The sequence below is a fragment of the Triticum urartu genome, chromosome 2A, assembly GCF_056163025.1.
Source record: "Triticum urartu cultivar PI428250 chromosome 2A, HENAU_Tu73, whole genome shotgun sequence".
NCBI lineage: Eukaryota > Viridiplantae > Streptophyta > Magnoliopsida > Poales > Poaceae > Triticum > Triticum urartu.
In genome coordinates, this window is record NC_141874.1 from 71277151 (window position 1) to 71297141 (window position 19991).

General features: G+C 41.9%; 2 protein-coding genes across 4 annotated transcripts; one reads left to right on the plus strand and one right to left on the minus strand.

Moving 5' to 3' along the window:
* The first annotated feature begins 7851 nt into the window (after nt 1-7851).
* LOC125531027 (uncharacterized) lies at nt 7852-10112 on the plus strand. Its single transcript, XM_048695436.2, has 3 exons — nt 7852-8104; nt 8419-8636; nt 9136-10112. Exons 1-3 carry the CDS (start codon nt 7879-7881, stop codon nt 9718-9720), a joined length of 1029 nt encoding a protein of 342 aa, XP_048551393.2. The 5' UTR covers nt 7852-7878; the 3' UTR covers nt 9721-10112.
* A 311-nt stretch (nt 10113-10423) lies between these two features.
* Nucleotides 10424-14947, minus strand: LOC125531026 (fructokinase-like 2, chloroplastic). 3 transcript variants are annotated; one of them, XM_048695434.2, is made up of 7 exons: nt 14825-14947; nt 14563-14605; nt 14267-14372; nt 13530-13828; nt 12768-13414; nt 11744-12212; nt 10424-11008 (listed from the first exon to the last, which is right to left on the minus strand). In XM_048695434.2, exons 3-7 carry the CDS (start codon nt 14323-14325, stop codon nt 10746-10748), a joined length of 1737 nt encoding a protein of 578 aa, XP_048551391.2. In that variant the 5' UTR covers nt 14326-14372; nt 14563-14605; nt 14825-14947; the 3' UTR covers nt 10424-10745. The 3 variants fall into 3 exon arrangements, with proteins under 3 accessions (XP_048551391.2, XP_048551390.2, XP_048551392.2); XM_048695433.2 differs by having other exon boundaries at nt 14267-14377; XM_048695435.2 differs by having other exon boundaries at nt 14267-14442.
* Between the last annotated feature and the right edge of the window lie 5044 nt (nt 14948-19991).

A 19991-nucleotide genomic window follows, 5' to 3' on the forward strand; every position in this document is an offset into this window, starting at 1 on the left:
ATCTCACTTTCGTAAGTGACCGAGAAGGGATTGACAACCCCTAATCGCGTTGGTTGCGTTGAGCTATTGTTTTGTGTAGGTACGAGGGACTCGCGCGTAGCCTCCTACTGGATTGATACCTTGGTTCTCAAAAACTGAGGGAAACACTTACGCTACTCTGCTGCATCATCCTCTCCTCTTCGGGGAAATCCAACGCAAGCTCAAGAGGTAGCAAGAAGAATTTCTGGCGCCGTTCCTAGGGAGGTCTTCGCAAAAGTCAACATACCAAGTACCCATCACAATCCCTATCTCTCGCATTACATTATTTGCCATTTGCCTCTCGTTTTCCTCTCCCCCACTTCACCCTTGCCGTTTTATTCGCCCTCTCTTTTCCGTTCGCCTCTTTCCGTTCGCTTTTTCTCTCACCATGTCGGAATAAAAAAGAATTAGGGGAGCTGTCCCAAGTTCTAGTGCTTTAGACAACGCTTCTATCTTATCTAATCTCATAAACAAAAATGCTATGGAAAAACCTGCTGGAATTATCAATGAAAACCTTAGCAATTTTGATGAAGAAGATTCTGGAATATTTCGTTATTTACTTGATGAATCTTTGAAAGATGCTTGGGATAGGCTTTTAAGGATCTGTGCTAGCTATGTACCTCAATATCAAATTGAGGTTTACTTAAAAAGCTTTTATGTTGGGTTGCCTGTTTCGTTCAAACAAGTCTTGGATTCTATTTTTGAAGAGGGTTTTCTTGAAGGGGACCCCATAGACACCTATGAAAAGATGAAAACTATATTTGGGCACCCCATTAATGAGAAAGTTGAAATCACATCTCTTTTGCTTTCCTACCAAAACAAATCTATCAAAGAGATAAAAGATAGCTTAGATGCCAATTTCTGCAGCATACTTAATCTTTCTTCTACCATCAATGGCCATGTACTTTGTCAAAATTGAAGGATTAATTCCATAGATAGCAAGTTTGCTCTCTTCTTCCCTAAGACCAAATATGGCAATACCTAGATCTATCCTTGCTTTTATGCCTAGCTAGGGGCGTTAAACGATAGCGCTTGTTGGGAGGCAACCCAATTTTATTTTAGTTTTTTGCTTTTTGCTTCTGTTTAGGAATAAATAATTTGTCTACCCTCTGGTTAGATTTGTTTTTGTGTTTTAATTAGTGTTTGTGCCGAGTAAAACCGCTAGGATAACCTACGATAATAGTAATTTGATTCTGCTGCAGAAAACAGAAACTTTGCGTGCACGAGAATAATTTTAATAAATCACAGGAACGTTCTTTTTAGTTGATTCTTTTTTATGTAGATCAATAAACAAATTATCTAGAACTTCCTATTTTGGCTGAATTTTTCACGTTCCAGAAGTTTGCGTTAGTTACAGATTACTACAGTCTGTTCTGTTTTTGACAGATTCTGTTTTTCGTGTGTTGTTTGCTTATTTTGATGAATCTATGGCTAGTAAAATAGTTTATAATCCATAAAGAAGTTGGAATACAGTAGGTTTAACAGCAATATAAATAAAGAATGAGTTCATTACAGTACCTTGAAGTGGTGTTTTGTTTTCTTTCGCTAACGGAGCTCATGAGATTTCTATTGAGTTTTGTGTTGTGAAGTTTTCAAGTTTTGAGTGAAATCTTTTGATGGATTATGGAACAAGGAGTGGCAAGATCCTAAGCTTGGGGATGCCCATGGCACCCCCAAGATAATCCAAGGACACCAAAAATTCAAAGCTTGGGGATGCCCCGAAAGGCATCCCCTCTTTCGTCTACTTCCATCGGTAACTTTACTTGGAGCTATATTTTTATTCACCACATGATATGTGTTTTGCTTGGAGCGTCTTGTATCATTTGAGTCTTTGCTTGTTAGTTTACCACAATCATCTTTGCTTTACACACCTTTTGAGAGAGCCATACATGAATTGGAATTTGTTAGAATACTTTATGTGCTTCACTTATATCTTTTGAGCCTTATAATTTTGCTCTATGTGCTTCACTTATATCTGTTGAGCGTTGTAGTTTTTGCTCTAGTGTTTCACTTATATCTTTTAGAGCACGGTGGTGGATTTGTTTTAAAGAAACTATTGATCTCTCATGCTTCACTTAGATTATTTTGAGAGTCTTAATAGCATGGTAATTTGCCTAAACATCTTAATATGCTTGGTATGCAAGATTTGTAAAACTTTCTTTTGAGTGCGTTGAATACTAAGAAAAGTTTGACGCTTGATAATTGTTTTGAGATACGGAGTTAGTAATATTAGAGTCATGCTAGTTGAGTAGTTCGGATTTGAGAAATACTTGTGTTAAAGTTTGTGATTCCCGTAGCATGCACGTATGGTGAACCGCTCTGTGATGAAGTTGGAGCATGATATATTTATTGATTGTCTTCCTTATGTGTGGAGGTCGGGATCGCGCGATGGTTAACTCCTACCAACCCTTCCCCTAGGAGCATGCGCGTAATACTTTGCTTTGATGACTTCTAGATTTTTGCAATAAGTCTATGAGTTCTTTATGACTAATGTTGAGTCCATGGATTATATGCACTTTTCATCCTTCCACCATCGCTAGCCTCTCTAATACCGCGCACCTTTCGCCGGTATCATACACCCACCATATACCTCCCTCAAAACAGCCACCATACCTACCTATCATGGCATTTCCATAGCCATTCCGAGATATATTGCCATGCAGCTTTCCACCGTTCCGTTTATTATGACATGTTCCATCATTGTCATATTGCTAGCATGATCGTTGACATAGTATTTGTGGCAAAGCCACCATTCATAATTCTTTCATACATGTCACTCATGAATCATTGCATATCCCGGTACACCGCCGGAGGCATACACATAGAGTCATATTTGTTCTAAGTATTGAGTTGTAATTGTTGAGTTGTAAAGTAAATAGAAGTCTAATGATCTTCATTTTTAGAGCATTTTCCCAAGTGAGGAAAGGATGATGGAGACTATGATTCCCCCACAAGTCGGGATGAGGCTCCGAACGAAAAAAAAGAGGCCATAAAAAAAGAAGAAAAGGCCCAAATAAAAGAAATGAGAGAAAAAGAGAGAAGGGACAATGTTACTATCCTTTTACCACACTTGTGCTTCAAAGTAGCACCATGATCTTCATGATAGAGAGTCTCTCGTTTTGTCATTTTCATATACTAGTGGGAATCTTTCATTATAGAACTTGGCTTGTATATTCCAATGATGGGCTTCCTCAAATTGCCCTAGGTCTTCGTGAGCAAGCGAGTTGGATGCACACCCACTTAGTTTCTTTTGTTGAGCTTTCATATACTTATAGCTCTAGTGCATCCGTTGCATGGCAATCCCTACTCACTCACATTGATATCTATTGATGGGCATCTCCATAGCCCGTTGATATGCCTAGTTGATGTGAGACTATCTTCTCCCTTTTTGTCTTCTCCACAACCACCATTCTATTCCACCTATAGTGCTATATCCATGGCTCACGCTCATGTATTGCATGAAGATTGAAAAAGTTTGAAAATTCTAAAGTGTGAAACAATTGCTTGGCTGAAACCGGGGTTGTGCATGATTTAAATATTTAGTGTGATCAAGATAGAGCATAGCCAGACTATATGATTTTGTAGGGATAGCTTTCTTTAGCCATGTTATTTTGAGAAGACATAATTGCTTTGTTAGTATGCTTGAAGTATTATTATTTTTATGTCAATATGAACTTTTGTCTTGAATCTTTCTAATCTGAATATTCATACCACAATTAAGAAGAATTACATTGAAATTATGCCAAGTATCACTCCGCATCAAAAATTATCTTTTTTATCATTTACCTACTCGAGGACGAGCAGGAATTAAGCTTGGGGATGCCTGATACGTCTCCAACGTATCTATAATTTTTGATTGCTCCATGCTATATTATCTACTGTTTTGGACTATATTGGGCTTTATTTTCCACTTTTATATTACTTTTGGGACTAACCTATTAACCGAAGGTTCAGCCTAGAATTGTTGTTTTTTGCCTATTTCAGTGTTTCGAAGAAACAGAATATCAAACGGAGTCCAAACGGAATGAAACCTTCGGGAGCGTGATTTTCTCACCGAATATGATCCAGGAGACTTGGACCCTACACCACGAAAGCCAGGAGGCGATCACGAGGGTGGAGAGCCCCCCCCCCCCCAGGGCGCGCCCCCCTGCCTCGTGGGCCCCCCAAAGCTCCACCGACATACCTCTTCCTCCTATATATACCTACGTACCCCCGAACGACCAGATACGGAGCCAAAAACCTAATTCCACCACCGCAACTTTCTGTATCAACGAGATCCCATCTTGGGGCCTGTTTTGGAGCTCCGCAGGAAGGGGAATCCACCATGGAGGGCTTCTACATCATCATCATAGCCCTTCCGATGAAGTGTGAGTAGTTTACCTCAGACCTTCGGGTCCATAGTTAGTAGCTAGATGGCTTCTTCTCTCTTTTTTGATCTCAATACAATGTTCTCCCCCTATCCCGTGGAGATCTATTCGATGTAATCTTCTTTTGCGGTGTGTTTGTTGAGACCGATGAATTGTCGGTTTATGATCAAGATTATCTATGAGCAATATTTGAATCTTCTCTGAATTCTTTTATGTATGATTGGTTATCTTTGCAAGTCTCTTCGAATTATCCGTTTGGTTTGGCCAACTAGATTGGTAGTTCTTGCAATGGGAGAAGTGCTTAGCTTTGGGTTCAATCTTGCGGTGTCCTTTCCCAGTGACAGAAGGGGTAGCAAGGCACGTATTGTATTGTTGTCATCGAGGATAACAAGATGGGGTTTTTATCATATTGCATGAATTTATCCCTCTACATCATGTCATCTTGCTTAAGGCATTACTCTGTTTTTATTAACTTAATACTCTAGATGCATGCTGGATAGCGGTCGATGAGTGGAGTAATAGTAGTAGATGCAGGCAGGAGTCGGTCTACTTGTCTCGGACGTGATGCCTATATACATGATCATACCTACATACTCTCATAACTATGCTCAATTCTGTCAATTTCTCAACAGTAATTCGTTCACCCACCGTAGAAATACTTATGCTCTTGAGAGAAGCCACTAGTGAAATCTATGGCCCCCAGGTCTATTCTCATCATATTAATCTTCCATCACTTTATTATTGCTTTGCTTTTTTACTTTGCCTTTTATTTTACTTTGCATCTTTATATCAAAAATACCAAAAATATTATCTATCAGATCTCACTTTCGTAAGTGACCGAGAAGGGATTGACAACCCCTAATCGCGTTGGTTGCGTTGAGCTATTGTTTTGTGTAGGTACGAGGGACTCGCGCGTAGCCTCCTACTGGATTGATACCTTGGTTCTCAAAAACTGAGGGAAATACTTATGCTACTCTGCTGCATCATCCTCTCCTCTTCGGGGAAATCCAACGCAAGCTCAAGAGGTAGCAGCTTCCTCTCTAGAAGCAGCTCTGTCGCTAGTCATTTTCTGCGAAGCACGATCGAACTTAGTAGCGACGAAGGCTGCGGCTTGTCTGTGTCTTCTTTTTCATGCCTGGCCTCTTCTCCGCCACCATGTCTGGCCTCTTCTCCGCCGCCATGTCCGGCCTCTTCTCCGCCGCCATAATTGGTCATCTCTTCGTCTAGCCCCATGTCGTCATTGGCTGCCCCGTCGGCGTCCTCATCATCATCACTTATCCACCGAATATAGCCATCCATGAAACTAGTCATGAGCAGGTGCGCCTTCAAACGGCCTTCATTAAAGGGGTCGAGCCAGACTCCTCCTTTGCATCTTCGACACGGACATAAAATCTCCTTCCAGTTATTTTCATACATGTCGTGCACTGCAGATCGCAACCATCTTTCGACCATCGTTCCACTGACCTTCATGATCGCATGCTCGGTATAATAAGCAGAAGGATTATAAAAACGCATGCATGCATGCATCAAAGTCATACAAAAATTCTGTATGACCTTCCCTAAAAATTAGGACATATAGAGTTTGCCCGAAATTTTCTGAAACGGAAATAAATTGACATTTCGGCGAAACATAGGCAACTCTCATGTCACGCACAATTCGGCAAATACACATATAGGTGCCAACTCATGCCACATGCACAATTTCTATCATATCGCGTGCGTGCACACACACACACACATTTCCATTCTTGCAAAGCACAATTTTTTACTCACCTATCTCGAGAGAGATCGAGCACGGTGATGAGGTCGGTGTCGCTACACACCTCTAGGGATCGAAAGTGGACCAAGATGGCTTTACTTCATTAAATGGATAGATCTAGTTGGGGAGGTAGATAAGTCCCTTCATTAAATGGGTAGATCTTGCTAGTTGGAAAAGGAGATGGCTCTAACGAATGGAGGGAGGAGAGAAAAATGAGGAAAAGAGAAAGGGGTGCATTAATGGAGATGGTGGAGGGGGCAATAAAGGAGAGAGATATGAGAAGGAAAAGAGAACAAAGCTAGCTAGTAGTAATGGGGGGGAAGCAAGTGAGGGAGAGAGGAGGGGGGAGGTGGCTGCTGCGCTTTAGTAGCAGCGCGAGTTCATGTCCGGCGCTACTGCTAAGTGCAGTAGCAGTAGCGCGGGGTCTGTTGCCCACGCTGCTGCTAAGTAGGGCCTATCAGGTGGCACAGTGCAACCGTAGTTGCAGCGGCGGGTCTATACCCTGCGCTAATGATATCTATTTAGCAGTAGCGTGTGTCTTTTAAGCTGCGCTGCTACTATACGTAGCCTGGTGAGTATGGTGGGGACCACTTAGCATCAGCGATGTTTGGCACTCCCGTGCTACTGCTAAATAGACAGCAGTAGCGTGTACCTTGACCCGCACTACTGTAAAGTAGCAGTAGCGTGTGCCTCTGACTCGCGCTATTGTTAAACCTCTACCTATAAGGTTTTCCCTAGTAGTGCTCGCTCACAACCGATGTGGAGCGGCGATATATGGGGGGGAGGGGTTGAGGGAGCTCCTACGTAGGTCGCGCTGGAGTGATGTAGCGCGCACCCCCAGAGCCCCCGATCCGGCGTATGCACCTATTGGCCCATTTGCGGTTTAATCCCCACCGGTTTTGGGAAGGTATCTACAACCTTCCCATTTTTTTTTGTTTTTTTACGTTTTTTCTACCGGTTTTTCTTTTTTGTTTTCTATTTTTTTTCTTTGTTTTCTTTTTTTCTTTGTTTTTTCTTTGTTTTTTCCTTTTAGGTTCCCTTTTTCTTTTTCTTTTTCTATTTTCTTCTTCTTTACTTTATCACTTTTTTGCATTTCTTCTGTTCAAATTATTCTCTTGTTCATCGAATTCAAAAAATGTTCAACCATGTAAAAAAGTGCAACAATTCAAAAAATGTTCATCAACTTTAATTTTTTTTTTCATAAAAAATCAAAATTTGTTCATTGATCTAGTAAAATGTTCATCAAATTCAACTTTTGTTCACTGTTTTCAAAAAATGTTCATCAAATGGAAAGTTTGTTCATTGAATTTAAATTTTTTAATTATATTTTCAAAAAAGGTTCATAAAATTCAAAATTTGTTCATCGTTTTTTTAAAAAAAATGATCTTTAATACAAAATTTGTTCATCAAGCTCAAAAAATTTTCATTGAATTAAAATTTTGTTCATCAAATACAGAAGATTGTTCATCATTTAGTAAAAAATTCTCATAAAAATGTGATCATCAAAAATAGTTTTTTGTTAAAATTAAAATATGTTCATTTTTTTTAAATTGTGAACATTTTTTGATTTCAATAACTGTTTATAACAATTCGTAATTTTTGAAAGTTTTATAACTTGTTTTAGTCCCGAATTGTTTTAACTTAGAATAAAACAAAAACAGAAAATTAAAAAAGGAAAATTAATAAGAACGAAAAAGAAAACAGGCCCCAAGCCCTAGCTCGATTCCTCCTTCCATGGCCGGCGGCGGCGGCGGCGGCGGTTCTTCTTATTCCTCTTCCACGGCGAGAGAGGAGGGGAGGGCGAGAGCGCGGGCTCGGAAGAAGCAGAAGCAGCAGCAGGAAGAGCAGGAAGACAAGGGGGCGAACCCTCTGGACCCAAGGTTCAGCGACTACGACCCCAAGGAAGGCGATTACGTCTACACCCGCTTCCAGCACTCCACGCTCGACCTCGACATGGAGTGTACGCCCCCTTTTCCCTTCCCATCTTTCGACAGTGGGTAGTTTTGTTTTTTAGTTTGGCAACCTATTTCTAGCTGTGTGTCTGATCTGAATTTAAATGCAAATCGCCCCTTATATGTGCATACATAATCCATGTTTTGCCTAACCCTAACTGAATATGAATGATGCTCCATTGCTATATGATGTTTTGCCTAACTGACTAGTGCTAGCTCTGCTAGTAGATACTGCTGAGTAGATGGACAACTAATTTTGAGGACTAGTTTGATTCATTCCTCGTTCCTCATTCATAATTTATTCTTCCTCTTCTTTTGGCAGCACCTGTTGGTGCGATGCACAATACTAACAGGGTCTTCCCAGAGGAGGGGTTCCTGTTCTGTAACTCGGCAAATATTGTCTCGGTCAGGATCTCTTCCTCCGACTATGGATACCCGCTCAATGTCTACGGCACCATCATGGCCAGGGACAGTCTTGATCGCCAACGCATCTATTTATTCCAGCGTGCCAAGGACGATTGCCAGAACATCAGCTCCAAGGTATTATTGTTTCTAACCCCGATTGGTAAATCCAACAGCTTTTTTTCCCCAGTTTTACCCCAAGTGTAATTGCGACATATATGCACTTGTTTCCTCATTCCTCGTGGCCACAGAAGCACACAACCATGTTACTCATCAAGTGAATAACTCTTCGTTGCTGCTTGTGGTTTGCATCATGTTATACGAATTTATTCATGCAGGAACACCATTCATTCTTTGATATGTATTTTTCAGAAAAAAGATGGTTTTATGTTTTGTATATTACTCCTATTTTAATAATGAACCTGGTAGACGGCTATATTAATTGTTCACATTTTGCCAAGTACTATCTAAGAAGACTAGTCCCAATACAATTAGTGTTGATTTTAAATACCACCAATACTACAATTAATTCTAGCAGTAATCGGGATGCTACTGCAATTAATCTATTCTGATAACCTTCTTTTATCATTGAAACAGAGCTAAATAAACACCGTGTTTAATCAAACTTCCTTTGCAGAATGATGTGTTGGTTTTGACTGGCCCGAAGAGGGGACTGATGATATGTGATTCAATAATCTTTGAAGTTGATCTGAAGGTCAAGGATGTGAATGGTAGAAAGGTGAAGGACGAGAGAGTTAGCAAAGGCTTAATGGAGATTAATGGCATCAAAAGACTCTCATATCCACCGAAATACCAGGTTCAAACCGAAAAACTTGTCAGCATGCACAGCACATTGGATTTGAACTACACGTTTGTAAGGAATGCGGTGGAGGGCACCGTTGAGGCGAGGATCCTCGAGGGACCTGTTGATTTCCATGGGAAAATCGTCGCTCGCACTAGCAGCTTTCCATGTGACATTGTGCTACATGATAGCGAACTTGCTGGGATGCTAACAGCTGGTGAGGGTGGGATCCTGCAAACAGCGCGCCGTGTGGTCAGTGTCTCTATTGATGAGACGCTCCTGTTGACCGTTGCTGCTGCTACCAGTGGTGTTGGCACCGTTGAGTTTACTCCAAAGCGCGGCAACTATGATGAAGAGAAAATCACTTGCGGCAACTATAAGATGCTGGTGAAGGTCACTTGGTCCATTGTGTGCTGGTGAAGGTCACCTGGTCCATTGTGCCTCGTTGATTCCGTGTGTTCCTGGTTGAACATGCTATATCCAAAGATGTGTGTGCGCTGTATATGTTGTACTCCCTCCATCCCATAATGCAGTGTCAAAAAACGTCTTATATTATGAGACGGAGGGAGTACTAAGTATGTCTATGCTTTTGGTGGAAGCTTAATTATCACTGTTTCTTTGTTACCACTCTGTTCGTTACTACTGAGTGAGGTAAGAATTATCCGGCATGAGCTATGAAGTAGGCTATGAAGTAGGACGAACAGACAAAAGTGTGTGTGCATCACTTTGATTTTGTTTCAGCACTCGGGTCTTGAAAATGTGGTGTATGTAGTTCCGTTCTTTCAACGCACAGCTCTGGCACACAATGCATTGCAGAATATGCAGGATAGATAACACCAGAATGTGCATATTCTGTTGTTATATAGTACGTATATATGTACATGTGTGTGCAAACTGAACTTGTCTCCATTCCACTTTGACGCGAGTAATGGTTTGGGATTTTGGAATGATCATCATCATATATGAAAGGAATGCGGAGGTGACAGGCCTGAATGATAGATAACAGATAAGAGCTTTGCAATAACATTTCCGACGTTCCAGTTGACAAATACTTGCCAAGTTAGGCATAACACAACCAACAACAACTAAGCTAGCACAAACTTTGATTTGAACAGCAGGCACCTGATTGACACATGCATTTCATATGATATTATTAGTATTAGGACAATGAACCCACAGGGCTTTCAACACTAGTACAGGGGCAGCAGCAGCTACCATGGAAACCTCAGACCTCATCAACGTCCTACTAGTGTTTCTTCTATCTGAAAAAGAAAAACATACTAACCTCAGCTGCAGGTCTAAAACTAACCCTCCTGAACACTGTAACAAACCTAGGCTAGAAACTGCAGGTTTAAGCTAATCCTTCTCAACACCAGCTCCCACTAAGAGCACGTAAACACTGCATAGTGCACAGATGCCGGCTTCCTTCCTACACATTCTTCCGTTCACTCGACATGCGCGAGCTCGCTGCCCGATGGGTTCGCGGGTTGCATGGCTTCGGGGATGGTACGGTATTCCCTCTCCGTGATGAATCTTGCTTCCTCATGTTCGCTGCTTGGTTCTGCTATCCCTCTGGGAAGGAATCCCCGCTCCCGCGCGGCCAGCCACTGATCAATGACGCCGCATTTGATGGCGTGCTTCGCTGTCTTGTGCAGGTAGACCTTGTCCGTCACCAGGTGAGGGTTGATCGACAGCATATTCATCAGGGCTGAAACAAAAAAGGCAATGTACACATCTTGTCACCTCAACTGTATTTAGTTCACTCAAACATCAGGAGTATTACAAAAACACATAAAAGATGAATCATCATTAATCATGTCAGCAACCATATGTTGATGGAGAGTGGTTCTTCTACACCCACTTTCGGTGCACCCACGGTGCACCCACGCAAGAAAACATATCAAAACATTTCGAAAAAATCTGAAACTTCGTGAAAATGATCATCAACAAATGTTATGGGGGCTTGCAAAATTTGGTGGTCAAATAACATTCGAGGAGCTCTCTACAAAAAAGACAAAATCACTGAAAATTAGTCAAAATGTACATGCACTGTTTGAGCAGATTTTGCAATTTTGTCTTTTTTATAGAGCGCTTCTCGAATGTTATTTGACCACCAAACTTTGCAAGCCCTCATAATATTTGTTGATGATCATTTTCACGAAGTTTCAGATTTTTTTTAAATGTTTTGATATGTTTTCTTGCGTGGGTGCACCGTGGGTGCACCGAAAGTGGGTGCAGCCACTACTTTCCCATGTTGATATCCAGATTTATAAAGACAAAAAAAAATAGTGCTATAACAAATGAGCAATGCATACCCTATCCACACAGTAAAAATAGGAAGTATCGAGTATTGTGCTAACAATTTCTAATGTATTCTCGATGATGTGAAATTAGTGCCATATTCTGCACAAGTCAAGAGAAAAAAATGTATCATATTTGGTACCTGCAGCAATGGTGTCTCCTGACTGTGACATTTCACTGGTGAAAGGAGTAATCGGCGCATCTTCCGTCCCACGAACCGAGCCATTGTGTTTTTCTGTGTAGTAGTGTATCTTCGAGGTCCCGTTGGTCACAAAGAGGACCTTCAGATTGTCATGCCATAACTTCATAACAACTTCTGGGCTGTAGTGTGCGAATTCAGATTTCTCATCTTTTGTGTCAGAATTCTCAGATGGTTTAATACCACAGAGGAACTCAAGTTCCTGCTTCGTGACTTCGATGATATCAGCAGCTTCCCACGCCTCCTTGATGAGTGATTTGGTCTCCTTACTAGATGACCATAGTGGCATTGGAAGATTAAGATCAAAGAATGTTATCCCGCTAAATTTCTTGGAGACCTCGATTGCTTTTAACAATGATGTCCGTGTAGTCGGCTCTAGCAAAGCTGACGAATTATAGTAAAACATCTTAGCCTGCATTAAAAGCATAAGAAGGTCATATCTCTGTTAAGACATACTGCATCCGTCCACTTTAAAAATAAACAAATAATAACTACTTGATTTACCTAAAATCAGAGTGGATATTACACAGAGACCTTTAGCCTCTGAAGTTTGAACTAGTTATTCCCTATAAATTTTTGATATGCTCTTTTAATTTGGGGGAAAACAATTAGGTGCTCACTGTTTGGTTTTCAGTATATGGAGCGACAGTCAGCACTTCACTATTACATAGGTTTTTAACTTTTTATGCAATTCTAATTTTCATCAAGTCATATAAAAAAACATAGCAAAAGTCTCTGCTGAAAAGCAACAAACTGGAAATATTTCTGCATCTTCTGTCTAAAAAATAAAGGTACAAAGTCTTCCTCGGGTGAATTACATAGAGACTATTTTTATGATCATTAACTAAGCATCAATCAGGAATTACCATATTAAGTACTCCCTCCGTAAAGAAATATAAGAGGGAGTAGTAACAAGAATGTAGGATATGGTGTCATTGGAAATTTATTTTGATGGGCTTGTCTTTACCTCTTTTAGAACATCTGGGTTGATATCAGATTGCAGAAAACAATCCTCTGCACATGGTTTAACACAGCTTGTGTTCAAGCTACCTCTGCTGGTCACCTTCATTAAGGACATGGCAGTTGGCACTGAAGGATCCAAACTAACTGCTCTAGTTTGAACTCCGTTGACATTTAAGTGATACAGCATACTTTGACCATACTCATCATCGCCTAATTTTCCCATGAACACAACCCGGCCTCCAAGAGCTGCTAGAGCAAGGGCAACATTGGATGACGACCCTCCCGGTGCCCTCACAAATTCATCAGGAGACCAAAACATATCCTTCATTCTACTATGAATCTCACGATCCACCAACCTTTTAGCAGGTCTTCCAGAAGGAATAAATGAGTACTTAGCTGGTCCAAAGCAGCAGACAAGAGGCACTAATTTGTCAACCTCTTCAATATCTTGTGATAACAATGCCTCTACTTTACTTTCAAGATCATTGGCTGAGCTGTGAACTTCCATTTCAGTAGAGGGCATCAGATCTTTGCTTTGATCTTCCCCTTCATCGTCACTTAATTGTTCAGCCACCTTAACTTTTCTTCTGCCTCTCTTCTTTGGTTCTTTTGGCTTGTCAGCCTCCTCCGGAGAGGATGCAGTAGTAGCAGCTGCGACACAGGAGAGAAGTTGAATTGCTAAGGGATGTGATCTACCAAAATCATAAAGCCCATTGACCAATATACAATAAGAAGTGCACTCTTGACTGCAATATATGCACGTTACCTTTCTTCCGACCTCTCTTTTTAACTATCTTAGGCTCTTCAGGGGACGCATCTTCAGTATCACTTTGGGCTTCTTGTGTTTCCCCTTCTGATGCATCTACGGTGGCTTTCTTTCTTCCACGTTTCGCAGGTTTTTTCTTGGTCTTTGGGGTTTCAGCATCACTGTCTTCACCACTTGAGCCTTCCTCTACATCTTGAGAACTCTTCTTTGACACGAAACTCACGTTCCGGTGAAGCAACCCCATTTTAGTCTTCGTCATATTCTTTCCCCAGATGGTGGGCTTATAATGTAATTGGCCCCTGATGAGTGACCAAATTAGACAATGTTCATGGTTAAAGGGATAAAGTAGTTATCATTTAAAACAGATGAATATGTTGGTCACACGGACCCAATTGAGCCTTTTCAGATTAGGCAGCGTTGGTAAGATATCGTCGGTGAATGACACATCACACTTGTGGATGATGTTAACGTCTTACTTTTTCTAAGATTAACAAGCTGACCATGAGAATGAAAATATAAACCGAAAATGCAGCAGACAAGTTGGCAGCAATCCCAGTCTCCCAGTGAAGCACCATATATGCAAGACAAGATTGAAAGAAATCTGCAATGTTCACGTAATCATGTTTCCGCAACTCGCCACTTCCATGGCGACATATTCAGATTCGTCAGAAGGAAAAACACCTCCTTCCCTGATGAAGAGATGCAGCGGGGAGTACAGCGGGGAAGTGAGGGATCACCTGATGCAGTAATATGGCAGGGAGCAAGCGAACTGAGGAGGGAGAAGAAGAGACGCCATGGATAGATGCTAGATGGATAATTCGCTGTTTGAGCAAAGAATCCTCACTGCACTGAAGAAATGCTTGGATGTCAGTAATGGGTGTCGCAATGCACAGGAACAGGAACAGGATACACCCTGCACAGGAACAGGTTAACACAGGGAACTAATAACTCATAGTGGCAGCACTCGGGCTGCACCTACACACAGAGAATTCATGGCGGAAATGGAGAAAAGAACGCATGGTACTGGCGTTACCTTCTCTTGGCTTGGTTTGCTGCTGCAGGGAAATCGAATGAACCTGGAAAAGGAGAGAAAAGGTTAGAGTCTGAGACCCTGTTCGTGCTGAGGGGTTGGAGCAGAGGAGGGCCAGAGGGGCGCCGCGGCGGAGCGGAGAGGGAGGGCGGAACGGGGCGCCGTGGGAGACGAGAAGGGGTCGGGGCGCCATGGGAAGGGAAGGACGCCGCACATGGAGGGGAGAGGGGGAGAAGTGAGAGCATGGAGAGGATAATGGACTGACCAGCGCCGCCTGCCGTCGCCGAGGAGGTTCCTCCGCCGCCGCCGTCCGGTGTGGAGCTCTCTCCCCTGTGAGCAGCTCGGTGAGAAAGAAGCGCGGGGATTTGGTGCTGAAAATTACACGCCTGCCCTCGCTCTGAGGATAAGGTGCGGAGCCGTAACACTGCGCAGGAAGCGTATTCTCACGGGAATGCGCTTACTCCTGCTAAAACCGCATTACGCAAGAATACGCCAGTCCAAAGGAGAAACGGTTTTTGTGCATCAACTTCCTGTTGTTGGCCTCGAGTCGCCCCTCCTTCTCCCTCCTCCCTCCTCCATCCACAACCCCTCCTCCCTGCTATATTTTGATTTAGTAGGCTAGTTGATTTAGTTGATTTAGAACATTTTGATTTAGTTGATTGAGTATGCTAGTTGATTTAGTAGGCTAGTTGATTTAGTTGATTTAGTAGGCTAGTTGATTTAGTATCCATCATTTTATTGTTATTTTTTCTGTACATGGATAGCTAGATGCTTTTGTTTTTCTGTAATAAGTTATTCTTTGGCAAAATGCAGGTGCCAATTTAGTTAAATTTGCTACTTGTTTTCTTAATCAATTATTTTAGGCAATAGGGGCCAAATTAGATGAAATATCTTGGTAGGTGGTACCCTGATTTGGTAGATATTTGTGAAAAGTTTTTTCGGCAATAGGTGCCACCGAAATGCTTTGGTAGGTGGTACCTTGTCATCTAATATGTTATTAGATCTTAGGATTATGATTGTCCATCAAATTGCTTCTCGCGGAAGAACCAAAAATATCACGTGCTACTGTTTTTCTTTCTGTGAAGTGGATCGTTAATCCTTTGCTCATATTGCTTTAGGAAAATGGTGCCACCACCACCACCATGTTGACTGTGCAAGTCAATGTGCGCCAGCAGCCTTGCAACTGGCAACCTGTTCGGCATCTATTTCCAGCCGAGTTTTCGTCATACGGCGGTAAGAAATTAGATGAAATGTAACAACTATTTTATTTTTAGTGTTGGCATTACTGCATTATGTCATTTTGCTTTTTTTTACACAGATCGTCCCATGCAATGTGAGGTTGAAATTCAACAAACTGACAGGAGACACTGTGACATTTGAGACTCCTGGGGGCCATACACTATGGAGGTCGAGAAAGGACGCAATATGTCGCAGATTGGAGGTGATGGATGGGCCCGTTTCCTCGCCCGCATGCGTCTTACTGGTGGTGAGTTGATCAGCTTCTCCTTCAGAGAAGAAAGACCCAAGCTGGCTGTCATTTATATCAACCTGGTGGAAGATGATGAAGATGACGAAGATGATGAAGATGACGAAGATGATGAAGATAATGAGGACCCACTCGATGAAGATGATGAGAACCCACTTCATGAAGCCATCATAGCTCAAAGAATGAGGCTGAGCGAGGAGGAGGTGTGCAACCTATGGGACATAATTCCGCCACGTGAAGACTTTGTCGGGGTGCCATTCGTGACCCGCCTGACAAGTACTATGGTCGATCGGCATGAAATGGTATGTTATACTGACTGTAGTAATTTGATGATATATATATATATATATGCTTTATTGTTATACTTACAAATGCAAATTATCCGATGATATGCTTAGTGTAGAGTCCAATGATATGCTTTGTGGAATCTAGTCGATGATATGCTTTAGTGTAAAGTCTGATCACATGCTTATTAGTGTAGAATCCAAGGAACTATTAATAGTGTAGATAATCCATATATACTTATTAGTAGAATTCATGCTTAATTAGTACAAATGCGTAGTACTGTGTCTTTTGATAGTGTAGAAATCTATACTTAATAGAAATATATTTGCAAGAGTATGTGCGAGGCTTTTTATTAATTGATATGTTTTTCTTATTCAGAAATTGTCAAAGAACCTATCTGTGAGTTGTGGTATCGAGCCTGATGAAGAAGGCTCAGCTGGACTACGCCTTACCGCAAGGGGCTCCGTCACCACCTGTACTTACCGCATGGACACAGACGGTCGCACACACTTAAACTCGGTTGGGTGAAAGAGATTCCTTATTGGCAAGAATCTTCGTGTTGGATAGGCCATCCTAATTACTATCAGGAACACCCACCGCCTAGGCTTCAGGATGATGATCATCGTCGATATCATCTAGAACTACATATGTGGGTGTGGCTATATCATCTAGAACTACATATGATGATCGTCGTCGATATCATGTAGAACTACATATGATGATCCTTGTCGATATCATCTACAACTACATATGATGATCTTCGTCGATATCACCTTGTACTGCTTGAGGATGCATGTTGAATATATATGAAATTGTTATCTAGTACTCCCTCCGTTCCAAATTACTCGTCGTGGTTTTAGTTCAAATTTGAACCAAAACCACGACGAGTAATTTGGAACGGAGGTAGTACTTGAACTAAAACCACGACGAGTAATTTGGAACGGAGGGAGTACTACCTAATACCTATAATGCTTTATGAAATTGATATCTAGTAGTACCTAGTATCTGGAAATTGTAGTTTATTGAAACTGAAACTGTGTAGGAAGCGGGGGGAATGATGAAACACATAGTAGTAGCGCGGGGCTAGGAAAGCGCTACAACTAACTAATAGTAGCGTATTCTGGAAAAGCGCTGCTGATCTAGTCAATAGTAGCAGCGCGGGTACAGATCGCACTACTACTAATAGTTAGTTGTAGCGCCTTATTAGTAGCGCGGCTGCCCGCGCTGCTGATAGCTGATACGTCTCCGTCGTATCTATAAATTTTTTATTGTTCCATGCCAATATTATTCAACTTTCATATACTTTTTGGCAACTTTTTATACTATTTTTGGGACTAACATATTGATCCAGTGCCCAGTGCCAGTTCCTGTTTGTTGCATGTTTTTTGTTTCGTAGAAAACCCATACCAAACGGAGTCCAAACGGAATAAAAACTGACGGAGATTTATTTTGGAATATTTATGAATTTTGGGAAGTGGAATCATCGCGAGACGGTGCCCGAGGGGGGCACGAGGTAGGGGGGTGCGCCCCTGACCCTCGTGGCCACCCCGTAAGGCGGTTGGAGCCCTTCTTTCGCCGCAAGAAAGCTAATATCCGGATAGATATCGTGTCCAAAATTCAGCCCAATCGGAGTTACGGATCTCCGGGAATTTAAGAAACGGTGAAGGGCCAGAAAACGAAACGCAGAAACAAAGAGAGACAGAGAGATAGATCCAATCTCGGAGGGGCTCTCGCCCCTCCCACGCCATGGAGACCATGGACCAGAGGGGAAACCCTTCTCCCATCTAGGGATAAGGTCAAGGAAGAAGAGAAGGAGGGGGGCTCTGCCCCCCTCGCTTCCGGTAGCGCCGGAACGCCGCCGGGGGCCATCATCATCACCGCGATCTACACCAACACCTCCGCCATCTTCACCAACATCTCCATCACCTTCCCCCCTCTATCTACAGCGGTCCACTCTCCCGCAACCCGTTGTACCCTCTACTTGAACATGGTGCTTTATGCTTCATATTATTATCCAATGATGTGTTGCCATCCTATGATGTCTGAGTAGATTTTCGTTGTCCTATCGGTGGTTGATGAATTGCTATGATTGATTTAATTTGCTTGTGGTTATGTTGCTGTCCTTTGGTGCCCATCATATGAGCGCGCGCGTGGATCACACCTTAGGGTTAGTTGTATGTTGATAGGATTATGTATTGGAGGGCAAGAGTGACAGAAGCTTCAGCGTAGCATAGAAATTGATGCATACGGGATTGAAGGGGGACCAATATCACTTAATGCTATGGTTGGGTTTTACCTTAATGAACGTTAGTAGTTGCGGATGCTTGCTAATAGTTCCAATCATAAGTGCATAGAATTCCAAGTCAGGGATGACATGCTAGCAGTGGCCTCTCCCACATAATACTTGCTATCGGTCTAGTAAAGTAGTCAATTGCTTAATGGACAATTTCGCAACTCCTACCACCACTTTTCCACACTCACTATATTTACTTTAGTTGCGCTTTTATCTAAACAGCCCCTAGTTTTATTTTCGTGCTCTTTACTTTCTTGCAAGCCTATCCGAAAACACCTAGAAAGTACTTCTAGTTTCATACTTGTTCTAGGTAAAGTGAACGTCAAGCGAGCGTAGAGTTGTATCGGTGGTCGATAGAACTTGAGGGAATATTTGTTCTACCTTTAGCTCCTCGTTGGGTTTGACACTCTTACTTATCGAAAACTGTTGCGATCCCCTATACTTGTGGGTTATCAAGAATAGCCTCAAAACCCGCGCTACTACTAGGGTTTTCCCTAGTAGTGGGTGCAAGCCAGTTTTGCACACGCAGAATACTCGGGTTAAACTTGACGAGCCTAGCATATGCAGATATGGCCTCGGAACACTGAGACCGAAAGGTCGAGCATGAATCATATAGTAGATATGATCAACATAGAGATGTTCACCATTGAAAACTACTCCATCTCACGTGATGATCGGACATGGTTTAGTTAATTTGGATCACGTGATCACTTAGATGATTAGAGGGATGTTTATCTAAGTAGGAGTTCTTAAGTAATTTGATTAATTGAACTTTAATTTATCATGAACTTAGTACCTGATAGTATTTTGCATGTCTATGTTGTTGTAGATAGATGGCCCGTGCTATTGTTCCGTTGAAATTTAATGCGTTCCTAGAGAAAGCTAAGTTGAAAGATGATGGTAGCAACTGTTGGAAATATGCCCTAGAGGCAATAATAAATTGATTATTATTATATTTCCTTGTTCATGATAATCGTTTATTATCCATGCTAGAATTGTATTGATAGGAAACTCAGATACATGTGTGGATACATAGACAACACCATGTCCCTAGTAAGCCTCTAGTTGACTAGCTCGTTGATCAATAGATGGTTACAGTTTCCTGACCATGGACATAGGATGTCGTTGATAACGGGATCACATCATTAGGAGAATGATGTGATGGACAAGACCCAATCCTAAGCATAGCTCATAGATCGTGTAGTTCGTATGCTAAAGCTTTTCTAATGTCGAGTATCATTTCCTTAGACCATGAGATTGTGCAACTCCCGGATACCGTAGGAGTGCTTTGGGTGTACCAAACGTCACAACGTAACTGGGTGACTATAAAGGTGCACTACGGGTATCTCCGAAAGTGTCTGTTGGGTT